The following is a 24732-nucleotide window of genomic DNA, read 5'->3' on the forward strand; positions in this document are numbered from 1 at the left end:
CAGAAAATGCGCAAAATGCACATAATCATCGAAATCATTTCTGTGGTGGTAGTAAAGCGTGATGATTGCACGATAGTGCAGCAGTAAACGTGCTGAAAAATATTACTTTACATAATTACAACACAATCTGGAAGCAAAAACAAAAACGGAGGAAGTTGTAGTGAAAGTAATTCAGTTGATGCTTTTGAGAATATTCACCTCAGCGTGGAGAATAAAATTGATAACAGCACGTTGTTTTCAAATAAAAGAAAATCGTGATAAAGCTGGTGTTGACCCTTTTTTGTAAGTTTCGTGGGCATTTTGTGGGAAACCTAAAGCGTGAACACGAAATTGATTTTCTTTTTAGCTAAATAAAAATAATAATAAATGGGAAAACTACATAGAATGAGGTTCACATTTAACGATTTTTCTATCGCACTTTATTTTTAACTGCAACAATGAACAACGACTATGTTTGTTTTTTAACCGCTCAATATTGAGCTGGATGGTTTTTTCCAAGCTTAAATAGGAAAAATCCAATAAGAGACACTTTTTGCAATAAAACCACTTGGATAGAAACGTAGTAATAGTTTCATTGTAGATTTTAGGCTTAGACGCTTGGGAAGTTGGGCAGGTAGGAAAAATAAATAAATAAACTGACCTAAAAGGGAACAAAGTCCTGCCTAGAGAATCTCCAAGTCGCAATGCCGAATTTCTGGATATTTTTTCTGAAAATTAAAATTTTAAAAAAGAATTATGAGAGAGTTTTAAGACAACAAATCAATTTTCTAATTACTCACCTTAAGTTTCATTTCGATCCTGTCGATCTCTCCACCCATTAGGTCCACAATCTTCTCTCCATGCTTCAGCATAAATAACTCCACCTCATCGATCGTCGTGAAGGATTTTACCTCCTCGAGCATTGACTTTAAGTCAAGCTTATCGAGGTAGGATCGCGTCAATTCTCTCCCATCGAAATCAACTTCAGCCTTGTAGCGGACAAGGGAGTTGCCCATGTCAATACCTTTCACGTCGTGGATAGCTCGTAGCATCACATCACTCTCTAGCTCTGCGTTGATTTGCTTGAGATTCGTCTCTGGAATTGATCTCCCCACGAGGGCATTCACATTGGTGCGAATAATAAAGAGAGCCACCCCACCGAGTATCCCACCCACAAGCAGAGATCCCATAGCATCGGGGATGGGTGAATTGAGGAATGCCGATAAACCCATGCAGCTTCCAGCCACAAGAACACCCGCCACAGCTGCTGTATCCTCCGTAAGTACGACATTCACGCACGGGTCATGCCCACGTACAACGTATTCCCGGAAGGTCATTTGGGATGATTTGGCAGACTTTCGGATGGCATTGATGGCCACGACGAGTGTTGCACCTTCGGACACGAGAGAACCCGCCAAAATGAGGAATGCCATTGAGTAATCCTCTACGACTTCCGGGTGTACGAGTCCCATAATGCCGTGATAGAATGATAATCCAGCACCCACACAGAAGATCCCAACCCCAGAAATGAGCGAGGAAACGTACTTCATGTTTGCATACCCATACGGATGGTCTGAGTCAGCCATTTGATTTGATTTGTGAATTCCAAAGGCAAGAATAAGTTGATTTATTGTATCTGCCAAGGAGTGGATGCACTCGGCGAACATACTGTTGGAACCCGATGAGATCCAAGCGAAAAGTTTGAACAGAAAGTTTGCAGCATTTCTGTGAAAAAAAAAACGTTAAAATAAAATCAAAGATTAGCACATTATTTGCGATGCCAATAAAAGATCGCATATCGCGCGATCTGTAAGATCGCAAGTTCGTTGTCAATTAAAAGATCGCAGAGCTTCTCTAAATTGTCATTAAATTTTTCGCTGAAGCCCATATCTCAAAGATATTATATGAATATATGTATATAAAGAGAAGTTTCAATTATGTACCGGAAGTCTATCTAAATTAAAAAAAAATCGTTCATGTAAAAGCTTAAAGTAACAAATAAAAAAAACTAAATATAGATAGCATATAATTTAATTATCAAAAATGTCATAAAGTTTTTCTTCAACTTCTTAATTACTCGCAACTCTTATCAGCTGCGCCCGTTTAATTATCTCAAAGATTATATAAAATATTTTCATCTCTTCTTCCACGAGATTGCTATGCAAAGCAATAAATTAAAAGCATGTGCTTGCAGAAATTCAAAGCAATAGAGAAGCGCTTTAGGCAGAAGTTTTTTTTTATATACAACTTACATTCCTATAGCTGTTAAAACAACCTTCCCGGAGGTGCCAAACAGTCCAGTTTCACTTTCAATCACACTCGTCCGGCTTCCTATCTCCCTACGATAGTCTCGAAGACGTCTCTTGACCGTGAAAATGTCTGGAGAGATAATATAAACATTGAGATTAGCGTGATAATTAAACAGATAAAATACAGCACAACGACATACTCTGCTGGTGGGTCTTCTTTTCAATCTCCTGCTTAAGGCATTCCCGTAGAAGATTTTCTCGCGAACCCCACACCTCAATGGCCTTGGCCTCAACATCTTTCCGCGAGTAAACGGTTATGTATGGTTCTTCGGCGTGTGGTGATCGCCGACGCATCTTCACGAGAGATTCCAAATCCGTGGGTTTCAGCAGAAAGTCCGACATGGCACGACTGGGTGTTATAAATTTACGCTCCAATGGGGATGGATCGAAATCGACCTGCATTCTCTTTTGCTGTAAAAAGAGAGGGATTAATGAGAGAAATCACATCTACACTGAATATTTACCTTGTTAGGCCAAGAAGAATCTTTACTGGCACTTTCTGGCTCTTTTGCTGCATTCTTTTTGTCCTTTTCAATTGTAAGACTCTCCACTGAATCCTCATTAACGGAGGTCGTCACAACGAGCTTTCCGCTCTTCGTGTTGATTTCAAGAGTTGATTTTTGCTCAGGTGCTTCGGGGGTTTCTTTGGACGATGCTCTGAGAACACCGCCCGTGGATAAATTTCGGATTTTGGGAGAAAAGTGTCCAGTTGTTGGGAATGTTAGAAGAGCTGTAGAGAATTTCCGGAAATATCGTATATTTGGCTGAAAGAATCCACAGTGAAATTAATAAATATCCAGGTCCAAGAATTCAAAGAAATTCCTTTACTTACAGTGTCCTTTCTTACAGGAGTCAGGAGTATTTTATGGGTAATTCGAAAAACCCTTCCAGCATCCCATAGACGTGCCATTGTACTCGGTGCTTACTGTTCTTCACAAAGTTACTATATAGAATCACAATACTATTGTCAAGACGGTTTTTCTTGTATATCAAATACTCGCCCTCTAATACTCTCTGAAATAAAATGAAAATATTTTTAAAATGCAAATTTTTTCTACGTCAATCGAGAGAGATAATGGATTGAAAACTTTGCAAAATATTACCAATATATCAGGTGATTCATCGTAATTTTGGGTACTGATTAAATTTCATCTTACCTAGATCACCAGACGCCGTCTAATTACACAAATCATCGTGATAATTGGTCACAATAGCGTGATGCAATTAATTTTTGGTCAAGTTTGTTTTGTGGAGACTACGACTGTTTGCAGAGAATATGTCAAATTTTTGACGGCTATTGTAGCGCCGCTATTGGTCAGAAAATGAACTTTTTCAAATTATTTTTAAAAAATATCGTTTTTAACGAATATTTCGAATTACCGTTTGAGATTTTTTTTAACATTTTCTGCTTGAAATAAAGATTCCTAAAATGTATTAATTTCTTGTAATTATTGGATTCCTAAACATCATAAACATAAAAAGGAGTTTACCCGCGTCGCGTATTGAAAACTTCACAATCGAAGAACGGATAGGGACACACGTAATCACTGTAGGATTAAACTAATATTATTAAATACTTAAAAGAACAAAAATTACCAAAGAGATTACCTATTTCTTTTTCACTGTGAAAAACCGGAAAAGATTTGCTCAAAAATATAAAGAAAGACGTCACTGTAGCTCGTTACTCTCAAAAATTTTATTCAATCTAGCTAAATTTTAGGATTTCTCAATAATTTTTGCCACAAATTCACTTCTTTTCAATTGAAAATTAATTTGCATTTAAAATTATTCATAAATTGAATATCATTGAAAGCCTAGAACGTCAACGTATTCTCGGTATTCTCCAACATCTCATCTTAATCTGATTCTATCTTATTTTAAAGGCTTAACTTATATTCTCTCTTGTCTCGATAAAATTTTCAGCAATATCACTCTTAAAGGCAACCAGAGTATTCGAAATGATTTTCATTCATTATTTGTTTTAGGTCCAATATATCTACTTAATTAAATTTAATTAAAAACACTTTATCGCATTTATCGATGATTTTTTATGAAATTCATGAACTTTGAAAATAAACACTGTCATAGCCTTGCATTTGATTTTCCACGTTTTGCAGACAATAGATTTTCCCGTGAATAATTTATTATTAAATTTAACCTGCAATTAAATTTGTAGGCCACACGATTGCAAATTAATCACACTTCCATCCCATTTTTGTCACTCAACGCCACAGCAATAAATTGCGACGAGAAGTAGGAAGCCACCCTTCAGCAATTTTCCTTCCTGAAATCTCATTGTTGTGCATTTTTATTTTATTGCGCTCCGTGGGCCACGGATTTTTATCGCAATGTAATACCTTTATTTTTTGGAAGGTGTGTGTAAGTCCCACGAGACCTTGATAGCAATATATATTTCCACAGTAAGCAATTTTTGTCATACAAATTACATTAATGGGAAAGCTGTATAATGTTCAATGTGTTCTGTTTATGAATACAACGAAGTAAAAAAAAAATAAAATTGAGTCATTGTCAACGAGTCTATCGAGAAATTGACCTATCAAAGACAATCTCTTGGGTGTAGGTTCGTCTTCTATCGCACCAAATAAATCTTTTGTATTGCGCCCTGGAAGACAGCTATTGGTGCCCTCAGTAGTCGCAGCACGTGATTAATGGCTCTTTGCATGAGCCGTTTTGGGGCCAAATGTGCCCAAGAGCGCCCCACAAAAACCGTTTTGTTGATATGGCCACTGCTACCCTGAATTTTACCCATTTTTACCGTGTTGATGGAAAATTTTTGGGAAATTCGAGGGCACGAGATAAAGACCCTCACCTGGAAAAAAATTGTGCAAGTCCCTTTAACTCAGTAGAGTAACTGATTACTGCCTATAGGTGTATTTTTCCTTTAAATTGCATTAATTAAAAAAAGAAAATCTAATTATTTTTCCTGCGATCTATAAAATAAAATAAAATATGAATAGGTACTACGAAGTATGATCCTCAAAGAATTTGTAGTATTTTGCCATATTATTGATTTATTTGCAATACTTAATAGTTTATATGAGAGTACATAATGTTTTGCGCACGCGGGAGAGAATTAATGTGAGAGAGAGTGTTTAGCGCGTATAGGTATGAACATATATGATATGGGAAAAGCTAAAAAGCTCACCTGGGGCCGGGTGATTCCGTTGGGGCCGTGCATTCAGTTGATGTTTGCACCTCGACGGAAACAGTCGCACTTTTGGAAACTTATCCAGGGAGGGAAACGCGCTCATTGGGTATTTGGAACACCACCTGTTATTTATTATATTTATGTCTACGACGAGGGGCTTTGTCCGAAGTAAAGTTGCAAAAACACCGCACGTGAGTGAATTTCGTGAATGGTGCTCAAAATTCGCGTAGAATTCTCGACGCAGTGCAAAACGCGTACTTTCACCGTGGTGTGATTTTTTTCCCGCCTTTTTTCCTCCTTCTACATCTTCGCGAAACTCTTCTGGTGCGTCCGCACAACCACCTGCTGTCCAGTAATCATGACAAAGGTAAAAAAAAAATCATGCATCATCCTCCACTGTGCCCCAAATATTGAGATCAATCTCATTCTTATGGGACAAGGATTTACTTTGAGCACTTTGAGCTTTCTAATTTGCAAAGCAAATTCTCAGGAATTTATTTTCGTGACGTCTTTTGTGCCAAAAGACGCCACAAGAGAACCAACAAAAAAACCACAGAGTTCAGCATAAATGTGTTATGAAATTCCGCAATGAAGATGATAAAATGAGCATATTGAATTCACTTTAGGGCCACTCCACTTGTACAGAGAAAGAAGATCCGCCATCGAGGCAATTTTAATTTTCACATCGTATGCACCTCATGTGCGACACTCAGAAATGAAATTCAATACTTGTGTGCGGTCACAGAAATAAACCATTAGGTAAGCAGGGGGCATTTTTGGAAAATGAAATGAAAATCTCTTCAGTTTTGGGGCTGTAGTGACATTGACCTTTTAAAATGCTGACTGTGAGTGGACTGAACAATGTAATGCTGTGAAGAACTTTCTAAAAGTTTCAGCTTTACAAAATAATTGCCATTTTAGGGTATTTATTAAAAACACTTGTGAGGGAGAAGGTTCAGAATATGTGTGTACAAAAATAGTCATAAACAAAAATAATAATACAGTCGTGCTCTTGTGGTAGGACCGTCGTCAAAATGACTTCTCCGCGGTAAAACGGCTTCAGAATGAAGTATTTTGCCTTCGCAGTGGGACAATTAGTACTATTGGAAAGGTAGGATACTAATTGTCCCACTGCGAAGGCAAAATTCCTCATTCTGAAGCCGTTTTACCGCGGAGAAGTCATTTTGACGACGGTCCTACCACGAGAGCACGACTGTAAAGACAATAAAGATAAATTCATTTTAAATACAAACGAAACAGGCAATCTGAAACTTTTGAATCGGATGTACATTCGAAAGCTCAGTCAGCTTTTCTACGTAAAAACTTGCCTAAAACTTACTTAAGTAATAAAACTTAGAAACATAACAACATAATTTAATGCAATTTTTAATAATAAAACATAGTTTTTGAGTATTCAAGACCTTTAGTAAAAAAAAGTTATCATAAAAATCCTTAATGAATTTATGTTAAATCATTACAATCCTAAATTGCAATAAAATTAGTTTGTTTATTAGAATTAAATCTCATTTGAAATCTGCCAGAGTTTGTACTCCCTCACAAATTAAAATGCAATTTGTCATCAAGAACATTGCATGCATCGAAGAAGCATAATGTTCTTTTTCACAAACAAAACATAAAAAACTTAACATTTTTTTTTTTAATATCATATGGATCAGATTTTTTCCGAACTTGTTTACATTTGATTTCTTTCCGTAATAATTTTAAAAAAAAATCTAAATTTTCTATTTAGAGAGAAAAACCTTCAAGTGATACAGACACAACAACGTCATACACTTTGACTCTCTAAATCTTGTTGTCTTTAAGATAAAGGCATCCCAAAAAAATGGAGTATTTGCAATGAGATCAAAATGTCTCTGAATGCTATGAAAATGTGAGAAAATTTACCTCCCATAATCTCATATGTGAAAGATTAATGTGTATGTGGAGATCTCTCGATGAACGTAGCGCAATATTTTGCAAAATAGTGTGGGAGTGGGTGGAAGTACATAAAATGTAAAGTGCAAAAATGATTAATAAGGAATGTGCCAATGAACTAAATTACCAAAAGCAACACCATATTATCGAGAGTTTTAAAAAGCGAAAGTGATCCTCGATGGCCGTGAAGATCGCGATGGCGCTAAATGTAGGCGATGCAGTTTATATCGGCAACTTTTGGCACACAATGAGTTTTCTCAATGAATTTTGCCGTCTGCTGAAGCCTTCAGCTCCACCCTGTTCTTGGGAAATTCTCAACTTGAGACAATGATCGATTGACGTGGAGAGGGGTTTGCATAGTAGCGGTTATCATATGTTATTACATATTGCAATGCAAGCGACACTATCAGTCGATTTATATCATTTTGTTTTGCTGCAAATAAATCCTCGAGTGGGTGGCATTTGTACTTCTTCTATCCTACCATTCCACTCCCCTTTTATCTCGAGATGCACAGCAGACAAAAATTCCATGTTGATCGCACTTGAAGTGGAGATTGATGATCTTTCCCCCTGTGCGTCTTTTTATCGCATCCACTCGAAATTCGCACATACCAGCAGATTGCACAAAAGCTCTGTCCCACGAGATACGAGAAATCTTGTACATATACATTTGTCGCACAAGTATCGAATGTTTGACCAAAAATCACCTCACATTGCGAGTTATCTCCTCCTGAAATAATCCAATGCGATCGTAATCTCTGATTGATCACCCAGCAAGAAAATCACGTGAGGAGCATTTTTTACGACAAGACTCTCAAAAATTCACCTTTCATTTGGAGAGGATTATTTTCCGATGAGATGTCAAATTATGCATAAAATTGCCAATTTGCAGCACGATGGATCGACGAAAATAAATACACTTGCGATCGTTTAAGATTGTAAGTGTTTACACCGAATTGTGGCAAAAATTACCGTCAACTTGGGCGAATAAGAACGGAGGAGGTAAAAGCTTTTACTATACACCATTCAATTGTACCAATTTACCCCAATTTACGGTAGCTCATTAGAGGCAAAATTTTAAATTTAGCTATTAAAACGATTTGGGTGGGTTAAAAATGAATTATACTGCAAATAATGCGATAATTCTTGGAAAACTCTTGTCTTGTTTCCCACCAAGAATTCACTCAATTAGCATTGTCTGGAATGTCTTCAATGCAATCTGAGAAGTATCAAAAGATTTCTTTTTATCATTGCAAAGATGATCTTCTTCTTTGAAAATTATTTTATAAACATTATCATCTGAATTTGGTGTTATTAAAAGGATATCATTTCATGTAAATACAATACGCTACAAGGACATCAAGTTTTCTCTCAATAATAATTCTTCCTATAACAATTTTAATTTATTCCCAATGTTAATGATTTATTTACATATTGCACGGTTATTTTGTTTTTCGTTTATTGCAAAAAAACGATGTTAGATTTTTTGCAAACCTCGTAAAAAAATAGCCAGCAAAAAATATTGCTCTTAAACGGTCTTTCATATTAGTGAGAGTAGATCCGCAGACATGCTGTCTATGAGTGCAACACCATCGTGGGGATTTACCATAAAAATTTCAACGATGTGGAATGCTGATGGAATTTGCAAAGAAGCAAAATGGAGTTAATGGGAAATATTCATATACTCACACATAAATCACATTTCCACCTGTCTTCGGTAATAATATTGACAGAATTGCTCAAAATGCAAAATACATTGGAGTCAAATATGCCAAAAGACCAAAAGTAGATGTCCATCCATAGCAAGTAAGACATGGATGCGCACCCGAGCTTGCGGTGCAGATGGTCACAAAGATGAAAACAAGAAATTTCTTAAAAAGGGGAATTGCGATCGAGCATGAAAAAAGATGAAAGTTGTGTAATTAAGGAACACCATTTAAGAGTGCATATATTTAACAATTTCTGTTGTTTAATTTGAGCCTGAGTAACATTTTCCCGCAACGCCACCTCATTACCAAAATTTTTTTGTATCAAAAAAAGAGTCATTGCATAATTTTAACAATTTGATCGCGGAAGATGAAATTGCTCAAAAGATTATTATGGTGTAGGTGGTAATCAATGAATAAAGAGTTAAGAAAAAAAAGTGACGACGATTTCCCCCTGATAGCCCTTTATAATGATCATCATACCGCGATCATTGGTGATTTATAGTTGAGAAAAGATCACTCATGATCACATTGAATGTACCACACCAAGCCAACAATTAATTAATAAGAGAGATCAATGTTCCATATAAAGTCTTGTTGATGGGCATGATGGTGCGAGAAACAAAAAAAATAAAAACGTGTTCCTTTTCGCCGTAGACATCGAGGCGATCGCGCGACATTCACGTTTTGTATTATTGCCATCATCGCGATGAGAGAAGTTGACATAAATGTGAAATACAATATTGAATAGGCGCAACAACGAAGCAAGCACAACATGAGCTGTGTGAGATTAAGTCGCTTCGTATCTTGGATGAAAGAATTGCATACATAACAAGTGCGATCGCGCGCCATGAGATCAATGAATTCAGGTGGTACGATCGGTGCGCGATTGATGACTACTGTGAGAATAAATCAAACTCGTCATCATCGTTTTCATATTGACTTCTCGTGAACCTTCTGCTTACACACAGCTCACAGACGAATCACTTAAAATTAATTAACTTCTCGTTTTGAACCAGTTGACAAGATCAACCAATCATTCTTTACAACTCTCACAGCTCCTGCAGGGACATAAAACACAAGATATATGATCTTACTAATTGACCCCCATGATATCGCGTAGGTGCAAAAAAATCACCATTGAGATATCTTTCACAGCATTAATCTCATGAGAGTATGACCCAAAAAATTTCGACAAGCCCCAATACTATTATATAATTTGCGCGAAATATTCCACTTTTCCCGTGTCTTTTTTGCATTTTTCACTCTTTTGCAAAATTACACACACGATCGCAATACCAATCGCGAGTAAATGATCAGATAAATGATCTCACATAAATGAGGACTTTTAAACCCTCCTCCGGACATGCAAAATGAGCAACACAATAAAATGATTTGCGTATGAAAAGTTTGCTACTTATATGGCATACAAAAAAAAACTAAAATTGAAAAATTAGCAAAGGAAATTCAACTACTTGTAGTATACCATAATGATCAGCATAACAATAGATAATACCTTGTGTTTGTTTTTTTTTTTTTTTCAAAGTACTTGCCACCTCTTTCCGCTCATTTCTTTCATATTTCGATTTAATAGTTTAAATTGCAAGAAAAAAAAATACATATTTGATGAAAACCTTGAGGACTTGCAGTGATCTCGACTAATTCAAAATTTTCATCTGCCCATTCAAGCGAAAAATGATGAATTTGCTAAAAATAAAAATTCTCGATTGTACATATATGGAAATGATTGGAAAATCTTACAAAGCAAACAAAATGCAATAAATGATTCAAATTGACGTTATTGAAAAACCGCAAAATCTATAATATACATATAAGAAAAAATTGATCTAAAAAACGTTTCTCTAAAAATTTATTATTTTAATCATCCCATCTGTCTTCATTGGAATTTGCTTTATAATCAGGTAATTATTCAATATAATGGCATTTTCACACCATCCACGAGATAATTTTCTAGCTTTACTGGGATTATCTATAAAGTGGCATAGGTAGCGTCAAATATTATGTGAAAATTCCAATATCTTATCTCTGATATTTGCTATATGGCGAAAGTGATATGTGGTGGTAATATGTACAGGAGAATGACCTAAAGTCTATCACATGTCAATTCTGCGATAAACTTGGGAATACCATTCAGGGTCTCTCGACAATTGCAATTTTTTCTTGATAAATTTTAAGTGGACATGCATTAGTTCTAAAGAGCTCTGTTTTTTGAGAAGAAATATAAATAAAATTTCATAGGCATGCGTCAGAATGAATTCACATTATTGGCTACTGAATGGTTTGTTGTGAACTATTGGGTAGAATTAAGTAATAAATAAGATTTATTCTTCCACTTCTAAAGAACTTAAGGAACAATAAACTAATAAATTTTATTTTTCATTGTAATTCAAGTTAAGTTTGATTGCAGTGCACATGCGACATTCAATTTAATCAATGCGATCAAACCAATAAAATTATTTCATAGTACTATCAAGAATAACTTAAAGATTTATAAAAGGTTAACTTTCCTAAAAAAAAATTAAAAATGATTTTTTCAGTTTGAACAAGGGTTCGAGTTTTTAATTTTAATGAAAAAGACACAAACAGACATTTTTAGTTTTTTGTGATTTGAACTATTAGACGATTCGACGGTAGTTTCCTTCTTCTTTAAGCATTGAAATACCATTAAGATAAATTTTTGACTTTTACCTGAATATTTTCAAACCTGAAGAAGGGGTAAAACACGCGCGAATCCTTTAAGTATAGCATGATGAAATATAAACCTTGTAATCTGTTATGTGGCTCTGATGAACTCTCCCTGACAACGAAAAGTCAATCATAACGCGTCCAGTTATAAGAGTTGGTGTCCCACAACGTGTAGAAATTTGTTTATGCGTTGTAATATTATTTGTGAGCAGAATCAATAGGTAAAGATGATTTTTCTGTGATATTCAGTGATTTGATGGATAAAAATGATCATATCTCTGGTTCTATAAGACCTACAGAAATTTCTTGACTAGTTTTGGAAAAGTACTAAAACAGGCTATAAATTGACATGAATTTCAATAATTTTCAAGGTCACCTCCAGAACACAATATGGCGGCTTTTTGTTTTACCAAAACACTTTTTGGCATTTTTTGTCCTGAAGGAATGGTTTTAGAGATTTCTGATGTTTTAGAAAGTTGTAGAGTTTTGCAAAACCTTTAATTTGATACTAAGATGAGCAAAATCGGTCAAGCAGTGCAGAAGATATGGCTCTTAGAACTTTTCAAATTCAAGAATTTTTCAAATGGCTATATCTTCTAAACGGCGACATAGAATTTCTTCATTTTCGGACTGGTGAAAGATATTGAGTCAGGCTATAACATATCAAAATTTAAAGGAAATCTATAACAGATGTTCGGAGATATTGCCCCTTAAAGTTAGACAATTTTTGTTTTTGTTTTTAGCGCCTCTTGCGGATGTTTTTGAAACTTGAAATGTTCTAAACAGTTGTAGGGCTTCTCAATACCTTTCATTTGATACCAAGATGATCAAAATCGGTCAAGCCGTTCTCGAGTTATATTGAAAAAAACACTTTTTGCTTTAGGCCGCCATATTTGCTAAACCGCTTGACCGATTTTCAAGTATGAATTATCGATGAAAACGTCTCACTGAGCTCTACAACATACTAAAATTTCAGACCTCTATCTATAAGGGAACTGGTTGCCGATGTTTCAAAATGGCGGACGGCGGCCATCTTGGATTTTGAAAATGCGAAAAAATGAAATTTTACACCCAAATTTCTATAGAAAACTTCAAACCGGAAGTCTCTATGTCTTACCGTTCTCGAGATATAAGGCAAAGTTTAGAGTCCCGGACGGCAGGCCGGCAGGACGGCAGGACGGCAGGCCGGCCGGATCAAAAATTTTCCACCACCATTTTTGGAATGTGGGTTGTCTGAAACGTGCTCATACCAAGTTTGAGCCCGATCTGAGGTGGTCGGTTTTTCCGACGATTACAATACTTGGTGTTGGCCACGAAGTGGAACACCAACTAATAAAACCATTCCTAATACAATGTGTGGAATTTTATAGGCATTAGAAAATAATACAGACCGCAGTTAAATTGATCCCAGAAATTCCTATTATGTGACGCGAGAGAAGATAGAAAAACTAAATAATTGTAAAATGGTTTGCTAACAAAATGATTCATGCTGGAGCTTTTTGCGGATTGGTTGGGGGTGTTGCATTCCAATGCAAAAAAAACTCCACACACTGGATTGTGCGAGATGTGAGGTCGTGAAAAAGCAAAATTCTTCACTTTCAGAGCATCTGCAATGTATCGGTGATTGCGTGATGAACCTTTTGAGATCACATGAATTGTGTGGATTATTTCATTCAATAATTGCATACAATTAAACTATAGCCATACGGAAATGATCGCTTAGTGAATGAGAAGGAGATGTTTTTAGTAATATATAAAATCAATGTTAAAATTATGCTCAAAGCACGGGGAAATTTTGGTGCAACAGTATCTTTGCTATTTCAAACACTTTACGTGCACTTGGTGAAAGATTTTTATAGGTACATAGGTGGTATATACTGCGGCTAACCAATGGCTCTCCAAAAAATGATCGATGGTGACTCAAACACACGACTGAACAATATATCCCTCACAAGATAATTCAATTATTTCAAGTGCCTTCACAACTTAACAATTCATCAATGCTATCAACAGAGGGTTATAAGTATTTTGCCAACAGACGGAAGCAAAATTTAGAGAGGGATTAAACATTTTATTTCTATAGTTAAGTGTGTAACAGAGAATGAATCAAAAAGAAATGTATAGTCTTCTTGTGATTTAGAAATAAAGAGTAAGATATTTAAAATAGGAAAACGCATATACAGGGAGTACACTACAAAACGAACATTTACTTTGTTAGTATGGAGTCGGTCAGTTAAGATGTTAAAAAAAGAATTTTTCGATCAACCCAATTTTAATTGGCACATATTTTGGAGATTTATTTCTACTTCCTCAGGTACAAATTATTTGGAAAGACCCTGGTCGGTTCTTTTAAACTTCCCCGCACAACCATGATAATAAGAGTCGTAAAGATCCTGTTTTAACTGCATGAGTTCCATGCGAACTTTTCTAAATAATTTGCACCTGAGGAAGGAGACTGAAATCTACGAAAAGTATTTTCTTGAGCTAAATTGGAACATAAATGAAAAGTAGAATATCGGTCGTTGTGAAAGGAGCTTCCTGTACTTTCTGTTGTTGCGATAAGGCCTTAGCACCGATTTTTGCGGTCCTCCATTGTCAAAGAATTAGATGCCACATTGCTTTTTATCAAAAGCTATTTGGCTCAATTGCTACATCACCACATACCCTTTCTTGGTGAGCATTCTATAAAGTGCGCGCGAACAGTCAATTGGTCGAGAAATTGGCAATTTACAGTGTGGGATTACAAAAGATCACAAACGCGTTGGGAGACAAATTACATAAATACTTGGACATGTGCCACTTGATATCAAAGTGAAGATCTTGTCCACTTGTTGGTTTATCACCTGCTCCAGTCGCACTGCCGTATCACAATTCGATCCGCCAATTGATAAGGTGGTTGAGCCAAAGCAATTGGTCTCTCTCCCACTGTGCAGTGGGTTTCAGTGTTAATTGGGTGGCCTCCTGAAACACTCGTTCTGTGTGGACTATACTGTCTGATCCTCTCCCTGCGCCAGAGATCAGGCTGAAATAACTGCCATATATCGCAAAATTTAAAAGTCTCTTCAGCTCTTCGCGATTTACTACGAAGTGTGTGACTTGCTGTGAATTTTAAAATTTTTCACGAGAAAACCATGGCGGTACAAAAATCCCCATTAAATCATGATCTTGGTTTTTTATGCAAAGAAAAAGTGACTAATTTTGTGTTTTTCTTTCTGATGTGATTCTTACAGGAAAAGACTCCTTCAGCACCTCCGGCTGAACCTCCAACAGGTTTCAATCTCAATGAATTCAATTCCACGTAAGTTTTTTAGTTTAATTAAGATTAAACTTTTTTATATAAAGCTGTGTAATCGAACATTATTTTTCATTACCTAATTATTTTTCTATAATCATAAGAAAAGTGTCTCTTTGTAAAAGAAACTTACAACACATCTCTTTAACATTTGAGAAATTTTTGCTATTAATTTGCGTGTAATAAAGACTTTTTTGCAAAATCATTCTCATATCATTTTATCGTATTATTCCTTCCACATGTCAACTAACATGCACACAAAATCATTGACCAAGAGCATGACAATGAGAATTGAAATATTTTTCACATGCTGTAGCATAGATCAATTTGTTGCAGATTACCCCATAATAAATTGACACACATAATTCCAGAAACTTTTTCATCCATGTGTTACCTACGAAAATTAAAAAAAAAAGCTCTATACCGTAACATTTCGAGGTTCAAGTGTGAGATTTAAGTTAATTTTTGATAAGAAACTCGTGTCCCAATTTTTTCGTCACACACTTCTTTTCCACTCCCGCATACGCTAGGTCGGGAAAATTAATTAAGACATACCTTGTGCAACATGTTAATTCGTAATGTGATTATTACAAGAACAAATACAAATCTCTTTTCAAATAAATTGATAGGGTAAAAGCTTCACGGAATGACACACGTGATAAATGTTTTGATTGGATTTCTCGAGAGCTTCATATACGAATGGGATTAATAATGAAGATAATTCATTTTTCTTATTCATTCACCTTTAGAGGAAAGAATTTTAAACTCTTGTACATAATTTTCTTTACCTCATTTATATTTTATCAGTTTCATTCTACATTTAAATTCTCTAAATGTTGATATTCAAGGTGGTTGACATGCTAATGAGTTTATTAAGAAAAAAAAACAAATAGAAAATTGAGCAAAGTAACAGATTTTTCGTCAATTTTCTTTCAGGACAGCCTTGACGGAAAAACAGAGGCTTGAAGATGATGAGGAATACCATCCCTTCGAGCATCGTGAAGTGGCAAAGCCCTTCTCGTAAGTTTTCAATTTGTAGAGGGGCGACCGTGGGTGATGAATTGGATATTTTAAAAAACGGATTTTCGGTCTTATTCTCGGATAATTAGATTTTATTCCCGGCCGGGAATAAAATCTAATTATCCGAGAATAAGACCGAAAATCCGTTTTTTAAAATATCCACTTCTCGTAAGTAATTGTTTAATTTTTAAAGCATTTGCTGTGCTTAATCTCATTCTCTCAATTTAAATCAATTCTTAAGTTTTGATATTTTTTTTCCATGTTTTTCTTTTATTATAATCTTAAGATCTTTAAGATCAATGAAATGAAAAATAACATTTTATTCATTTCTCAGGACCGGAGGAGCTCTGGCGCATTTGCTTAAAAGTTCCCTGGGTACAGGGATCCTCGCCATGCCAATGGCATTCAAAAATGCTGGTTTACTCTTTGGTGGAATTGGAACGGTCGTTGTAGGATTTCTATGTACATACTGTGTTCATATTCTGGTGAGTATCGCACTACATATTTTAAGCTCACTTTTGAGCCCTGCCAGATAATCCGGTACTTCCGTTGCAAAAGCTTCATGTGTCCTCAAGATTGCATGAACTTTGGGGCTTCCCCGGGGCCCCTTTGTTTTCTGTGTACTACCATCAAAAGCTGGCTGACATTGCAATTTATCGCGCAAATTTGCGGTGAATTTTAATAAACAATCACGTTGAGGGGGTCATTTTCTGGGAAATTGGTCACTTTACGGCCCTGAATTGTATGGACACATACCTTCAATTGTTATACAAAAAAAGTTATGTATCAAGAGATGTTTTTTGTCTCGTACGTGCCAAGAATGAGAACAATGATGTGATTTATGCGATGGGGCGAAAACTTCCGGATTGTGACTAAGCTCATCATTTCCGCTTATTCTGCATAAATGAAAAACACTAAAAAATGCACATCTTTTACAGGTAAAAACATCACATGATGTGTGCAAAAAAGGTAGAATCCCACTGCTAGGATTTGCTGAGACGGTGGGAAAAGTTTTTGAATTAGGACCTGTGCCACTTCAGCGATTTTCAAATGCTGCCAGGTGAGTGACAATAAAAAAAAACATTTATGATGGTTTAAACACAAAATAAGCTAATATAATTTTTTTATTGAGCAAAAAGACAAGAGATTTTTCTATAGGGGAACGTGGCCCAATTGCGACCCCCTAAATTCTGTTTCAGAAGGATTGAAAAAAGTCTTATTAAAATGAATTAAATCTTCCCAAGTTTGGTACCATTGGAAAGGTCATTTAATAGGCTAACTTTGTTCTATAGATGCAAACATTCTAACTCTTACCTGTTCTGAGTAATAGTCGAATTAAAAAAAGGTGCTAAAATTGCACTTTTTCACCACGGTGTTCTAATTGCGACCCCCCGAGTGTTCTAAATGCGACCCCCTTTTTTGCCGTAATTTGTGGGTTTTTCACTAGTAGATCACATTTATCACTACTATAAATAGGGAAACTGCCATGAATTACCCGGAAAAGCCGGAAAATCAAGAATTTATTTTCATTCTTCCCCACATTTGTTTTGACATTTCGCCCTTGAGGTGACTACACACACTTTCACACACACCGACAATTGCGCACTCACTGACGTAATTCCCAGAAAATCCACGAAAATTCTTCTGAGGAATGCGTAAATTACACTAACTGCACTCCCCTTTGGCTGTAGGAACATTTGCACTGCGAAAAAACTTTCAAGAAACGTGAAAAAATATTGATTTTCCCGAAATCAAAACACAGCGCGGTCTGTGTGAGAGAGACACTTCCACACCACTACACGCATGCGCGGCTGCTTTACCGTGGTGAGTGGTGGAAATAGACGGTCCGAATTGAAACATTTTGGGGGTCGCAATTAGACCATTCTGCATGTATTACATTTTCACTTAATTACTTAAAATACCTAAAATCTTTCAAAAAATTGTAAATCAAGTAATAAACTAGACCCTCTAAGCTACAGAAACGCGGCATAATATGAGACATAATAGTGGGAAAAAAACTCATATCAACTTGGTTTCTAAAATCAGAAAATGTCGGCCAAGTGCTGAAAATGAATTTTGATTTTTTATTAGTCCTGTTGTGTACCAAATTAATTTATTTTAGGCGCTAACATTATCTTACTATAATATCTTCATAATGTAGTGAAACTAATTTTATAATATTTCGTCATTTACGAGAAAAAGGGGCGGTCGCAATTGGGCGGCGGTCCGATTTGGGCCACGTTCCCCTATGGTTAATTTTCCGCGACAAACAAACCACTTTAATTCCCATTTCGCGCGTCTCTACCAAATTTTTCTGCAATTTCCCGCCACTTGAATTATCACGGATTAAATGTAATTCCATTGAAATACTTTGTGATTATCGGACAATTGATTAAAATCAATGAATGTCGTGAATCATTCTTTTGGTGATTATTGTAAAATCCTATAGACTTTGCATTGAGATGATAATTTGGCTTCACAGCGTGAATTTTGTAAATTTAAAGCCGAATTCGGGATTTCTAAAATATATTTCAAGGGATAAGCTGATCCCTAGACTTCTGAAGCAAACTAGTGATTAAAAATAACATTGAGAGGCGTCCGAAAAATTGTTATTCTTATTCTATTGAGACAAAAAAAAACCCGAAATTTTATTATACTTTAATAATTTTATTGGCAATGTAATCACTTTTGAAGTTTTACAATTCCTCATATAGCAATAAAATACGAGGTGAATTAAATTGACGAAAAATGGTTGTAAATCATCTTACGGCTCGGCTACTATCAGTAGGAGTGTGATTGATGATCAATAGGGTGTCCAAATTGACGCTAGCAAGGGGTCCCCGCGGAAAGCTCCCCAAATCACTTGATTTATGAAACAAACACTTTTTTTTGAAGATGTTGAAGGTATTTTGTGGGGAATTAAGAGATTTTCTCCTTCTTTTTTTTGAGATTGTTTTCCAATGATTTTTTTGTGATTAGATTTGGAAAAAAAACTAGCAAAGCTTCAAATGAATTCCACGAAATTCCTTCCTTCATGCACATGAGATACAAATGAGTGGTGATATTATTGATACTTTAATCTGATTGCTCACAACAACTCATTATCAATCGATTGAGAGTCTTTCACATCGACAAACAATTCAAGCAATGATGAGAATTTCATTGAAACGTGTATTTCAATTTATAATCAGGGATCATCCCCTCTTGCAATTGATTAGGCAGATTTATTGATGTCCAATAAAATCGTCACAAAGATGAAGTAAAAAGAAACATACGGAAACAAATTTAATTAAAATTTCACAAACAAATCTTCTATGTTACAACGGAGTGACGCGCACAAAAGACACCTTGAGGCCTCTTCTTTACACCCTGGTGCACGTGGAATCAAGTCAGACACCTGATGTTTAAATTGTGGCATTTTTCATAGTCAATTTGCTAGAAATGTAAATAATTTTGTACTATTAGCAACACGGCAAAAAAATTTCACGCACATGAAATGATTTAAAAGCAAGCGACTCAATTTATTGGACGAACTACATAAATTTTACGTTAATCGTAATTTTTTTGTGATTAAAGTTTTCACCTTTTACGCATAAACGAAATAAATTCAAATTAAATTTTATTGTGTTGGATGGAAGGGCATGAAAATCAAAACATTCGCATACACAGAATGTACAAACGGAATACCACTAAATTGGGATTTAATAGTAATAATATTTAAATTAATATCTAAATTATTTATTTATTTTTAGAACAGACTAATTTGTAAATATTGTGGCTAGCCAATATTAATCAATATTCTTATAAGCGAAATTGAAGTTCTCCTTCAACTTGGTTGTATGTGGAGAAATATTGAGTCATTAATTGAACAAGGTGGTCTCTACCAGATGTTTGATTTATATTAAAATTTGCATTGAATAAGAGATAATTTTAATAAAATATACGATACTTTCGGAACTGATTTTATTACAAAAGAAACATCTTTTAGATTAGATAATAGATATTGTGAATTAATTTAAAACACTTTTTTTCTAAACCTGCACTCGCTTTTAGACACCTGATGCAGTTATATTAAATATTTTTCCCAGAGCTATACGAGATGTATATGTATATTCCTAATTAAAAGATACTTTAATGCATGGTTATTAGAAGTGATTAAATGCTGATATGTAGTCATTTTCTTTATGCAGAAGCAAATAGTTAAATGGAGAGAAAATTGGCGAGATTTGATACCGAGTTTAGGCGATAAATTCAATGATTGCATTCCAAATTGGAATGCAAATATCGTTCTAATGTGAATTTCAGTGCAACCTGAATTAATCGCAATTTAACACACAATGATTGCGCGCATTTTTACAATATGGAGATTTTTTTTCAAATTTAATTTACTTGTAAATAATTTAATTTATTTCTATTGATGTAAAGAGACGTCACAAGTCCCTTCACAAAGAAGGGAAAAAATGGAATTAAATTAGAATGGTAGTCTTTCTAGGAAATTCTGTGGAAAATAAGCCTAGAGTATGTAGAGAGATTGTTTAACTGATATCCCTCTCGCGACGTTCCACCTCATTTCACGGCAAATTCATGAATGGTGCGCGCTAGTGCGGGGCACACGAGAACGGCAAAAAAGCGCGCACGATTTGCGACAAAATGCCTCTGACCGCTGAATGTCGTTCCGATTAGATGGAGAGCTGGAATGCACCCTGACGCAATCCAATTCACGTGAACTATCTCTTTTTGCAGACTCTTTGTCGACTACGCACTTATGGCGACATACTACAGTGCAGGCTGTGTCTACATTGTCTTCATTGCGACGTCCTTCGCCAAAGTCGTCAATTACGAATTGGAGCTCGGCTGGGATGTACGCATATGGATTGCCCTTATGTTCGTACCCGTGTGGGTCATGGGACAAATTCGAGAACTCAAATATCTCGTACCCTTCTCAGCTATCGCCAACCTCTTCATCGTCATCACATTCGGCGTCACTCTCTACTTCATGTTCAACGTAGAGCTCGAATTCCACGACAAACCACTCTTTTCCAGCTTCGCACAACTCCCACTATTCTTCAGGTAAGTTCATCGAGAATATTACTAATTAATGAGCAAAAATTCTGCAAAACTCATTCATAAAAGAATCGTTCTTGAATATTCGTTTGGAAAAGAAATTATACGAACTTGAGGCAATTAAAGTTACGCTCAAACTTTTCCTCAAAATAATTACAATCTTTGATGATTTTTACAATTATTGCGTAAAGAATGACGTCAGTAGATTAAGAGTTTTCTTAATGTATAATACAATAGATCACGAAGATGCGATATTTCCCATATAAAAGCATTTATCTTTGTAAGATTGCACAGTGAAAATCAATGAAAACACCTACAAAATGAATTATTTCTTCCTTGAAAAAATTCTCGAGCTAAAAATCATTAAAAATTAGAGATGAAAATCACTTCTGTTGAACATTTAATGGATTTTGAGTAGATAGTTTATTCATGGGCTATACTCTCAATCGAGGAAATGATCAAGCTACGCGTATTGTTGTAGAAAATTAAAGAGATTCAGTAATCGCCATAAAAACAGAGATCAGTTAAGAAGAGATTTGTCTAAAAATGCAAAAAATTACGTCACTATTGTGTTTTTTTTAGCTGTGATTCTTTCTTAAAAGAAGCACAGCTTCTGTGTACACTCAAAAATGCAAAGTCGTCATATCGGGCTCAAACTTGGGATGAGCACGAATTAGGGTCCCCACATTCCAAAAAACGTATGCGCCAAAAATTGATCCGTCCGTCCGGCCGGCCGTCCGTCCGTCCGTCCAGAACCTTTCGCTTAATTACAAGAGAACGGTGATAGATAGAGACTTGCGGTCAACGGCAAAGTTCATATATCGGGTGGAAGACATCCGATTATGAAGTCAAATCCAACCCCCCACCCCCGCGTCCGCCATTTTGAATAACTGTCAAATTTTGTTTTCGCTATATCTCAGCCCCTGTAATAGCTAAAAATCTGAAATTTTGATATGTTGTAGGGGCCATCAAGACCTTTCCAACGATACCTCATTTTCGAAAATCGGCCAAGCCGTTTAGCCAATATGGCCGCCACAATTTTTCATCGAAAATCGGCCATAACTCGAGAACGGCTTGACCGATTTTGATCAACTCGGGCTCAAATGAAAGATATTAATGAGCCCTACAACTGCTCGGAACATTGCAAGTTCAAGAAATGACCGCAAGTGGCGCTAAAATCGAAAACAAAATTTTCGATGAATGTCTCGAGCACCGCTTTATAGAATTGCTTCAAATTTTGATATGTTATAGTTGACTATAGTATCTATCACCATGCCAAAAATGAAGAAAATCTATGTAGCCGTTCCGGAGATATCGCGTTTTAAAGTTTACATGTCATATCTTGAGTTGCATAAGTCCAACGCCCCGCGAAGCGGGGCGTTTTATATACACATATAAAATAAAATAAAATATATATATAAATGCATAGATATATACATTATATATATACATATAAAAATGCAAAGATAAATATATATAAACTGCAAAGATAAAAATTAAATATAGCATGGATGGAACAGTATAAAGCGAAAGAACGGTAAGTAAAACTTACGGGCTGTGATTCTTTCTTTGTCAGTGAAATGTGAAATTGACGGAAAATTGAGGATGGGCAAATTTTGAGGAAGGCTTTCTCGCGTACCGAATCACAGCCAACGCCCACGATTAAGGCTTCTCACAAATTATCTGCGCGTTGGCTGTGATTCGGTGCGCGAGAAAGCCTTCCTCAAAATTTGCCCATCCTCAATTTTCCGTCAATTTCACATTTCACTGACAAAGAAAGAATCACAGCCCGTAAGTTTTACTTACCGTTCTTTCGCTTTATACTGTTCCATCCATTTGTATTCTTTGCATTTTAAAGCAAATATTTTTCAGCTTTTTCCAGTTGAAGACAGTGGAAAATTGAAAGTCTTTGTCGATATCTTATTCTCATTTGATTCTCTACAAGAATGTGTATCCTGGTTGTTTCTTTTCCCCATACAGATACAAATAAACTCCTTTCAATTTAGCTTACAACATCATATAAATTTACTTTGACGAATGCAATTTTCTGCCTGGACACGTTTAAAATGTAATCACATAGTGATGTAGAAGCATAAATGATAGTGCGAAGAAATGGTGATCACATTATAGGTGAATTAATTAAATGGAAAAGTACTGAACCCAATGCGGAGTACAAGTTGCTTTTACTCCACAAAGGCACACACAGCACAATTCATTGACATATTGACCATGAAGGCGAGATGTATTGAATAATTAGATATGCTTGGGAATAGAATAAGCCTCATATATTGCGTAATTAAATTGCAATTGAGATGCAAAATAAAGAAAAGAAATAAGTGTGTGAATTTTTTTTTGTACAGCACTGTGATCTTCGCAATGGAGGGAATTGGTGTTGTGATGCCCGTTGAGAATACCATGAGGAAACCACAGCATTTCCTTGGATGTCCCGGTGTTCTCAACACCGCAATGATAACTGTAATTGTCCTGTACGCCGTAATGGGTTTCTTCGGCTACGTGCGTTTTGGAGATATTGTCGAGGGTAGCATAACGCTCAATCTGCCACAGGATCAAGTGTGAGTAGTCTTTTTCCTTTCCTTGCTCTATCAATGTTTAATTTTGGTTCTTTCTCTCTCATTCCAGAGTCGCTCAAGTAGCACAAATCCTCATCGCTTTGGCCATTCTCTTCACCTTTGGCCTGCAATTCTACGTCCCCATGGATATTCTCTGGCGAAAGATTCAGGATCGTATCCCAAAGGAGAAGCACAACATTTCACAAATTGCCATTCGCACGGGAATCATCCTCATTATGTCCGCCATTGCAGCTGCTGTACCCAATCTTGAGCCATTCATCAGTCTCGTGGGAGCACTCTTCTTCTCAACACTTGGGCTCTTGGTCCCCGCTGTCGTGGAGACAGTCTTCAAGTGGCCCAATGCCCTTGGACCGTTCAAACTTCTCTTTGTAAAGAACATTATTGTGGGTGTCTTTGCCATCTTTGCCCTCGTGTCCGGCTCTATTGTTAGTATTCAGGAAATTGTTGAGATTTATCGCGGAGAAGGAGAAGATCACTAAACCAACGATTGATTTTCTCATCTATTGCGTCAACCCAATAGCCCTCTCCGGGGCAACACGCTAGGAACAACAAATCGCAAAAAAACCACCCAAAAAATACAGGACTTTTTTAAAAAATAAAAAGGATGCTTTCCTGCATCCTTGTCTGTAAATAGTGCATTATATAGAAACAGGAGAGAACGAGTGCGTATTCTAAGAGGAAACTTTTATAAAGTATGACCGATTTTTTTGTTGTTGAAACTACCTTCATTTATCATTTAAGGATATTTTTTGACTCTAAAGCATTTTTTTGTAAATGTTGTAATAATATTTAATTTATAGAGAAATTAATAAAAAAAAAATAATAAATCGTTGAATAGCTTTAAGAAATGTAATGTAAATTGTGAGAAGAAAGTACAGTCAGGTATTGGTTAACGTCGCCTGGGATATACTCTTTCCACTCATTATTATTAATGGGTAAGAAGAGTATATCCCATGCGACG

General features: G+C 35.8%; 2 protein-coding genes across 3 annotated transcripts; one reads left to right on the top strand and one right to left on the bottom strand.

Moving 5' to 3' along the window:
- Positions 1 to 385: 385 nt before the first annotated feature.
- Positions 386 to 3584, bottom strand: LOC129797073 (proton-coupled zinc antiporter SLC30A9, mitochondrial). The gene is made up of 7 exons (XM_055839330.1): positions 3446 to 3584; positions 3121 to 3302; positions 2753 to 3052; positions 2429 to 2699; positions 2232 to 2358; positions 780 to 1704; positions 386 to 707 (listed from the first exon to the last, which is right to left on the bottom strand). Exons 2-7 carry the CDS (start codon positions 3196 to 3198, stop codon positions 663 to 665), a joined length of 1746 nt encoding a protein of 581 aa, XP_055695305.1. The 5' UTR covers positions 3199 to 3302; positions 3446 to 3584; the 3' UTR covers positions 386 to 662.
- Positions 3585 to 5490: 1906 nt separating this feature from the next.
- LOC129797078 (proton-coupled amino acid transporter-like protein CG1139) lies at positions 5491 to 24598 on the top strand. 2 transcript variants are annotated; one of them, XM_055839336.1, is made up of 8 exons: positions 5491 to 5824; positions 15035 to 15102; positions 16033 to 16116; positions 16451 to 16601; positions 17055 to 17176; positions 20860 to 21186; positions 23541 to 23753; positions 23821 to 24598. In XM_055839336.1, exons 1-8 carry the CDS (start codon positions 5816 to 5818, stop codon positions 24248 to 24250), a joined length of 1404 nt encoding a protein of 467 aa, XP_055695311.1. In that variant the 5' UTR covers positions 5491 to 5815; the 3' UTR covers positions 24251 to 24598. The 2 variants fall into 2 exon arrangements, with proteins under 2 accessions (XP_055695311.1, XP_055695312.1); XM_055839337.1 differs by lacking the exon at positions 5491 to 5824 and adding an exon at positions 14617 to 14941.
- Positions 24599 to 24732: the final 134 nt, after the last annotated feature.

The sequence above is a fragment of the Lutzomyia longipalpis genome, chromosome 1 (assembly GCF_024334085.1).
Source record: "Lutzomyia longipalpis isolate SR_M1_2022 chromosome 1, ASM2433408v1".
Taxonomy (NCBI): Eukaryota; Metazoa; Arthropoda; class Insecta; order Diptera; family Psychodidae; genus Lutzomyia; species Lutzomyia longipalpis.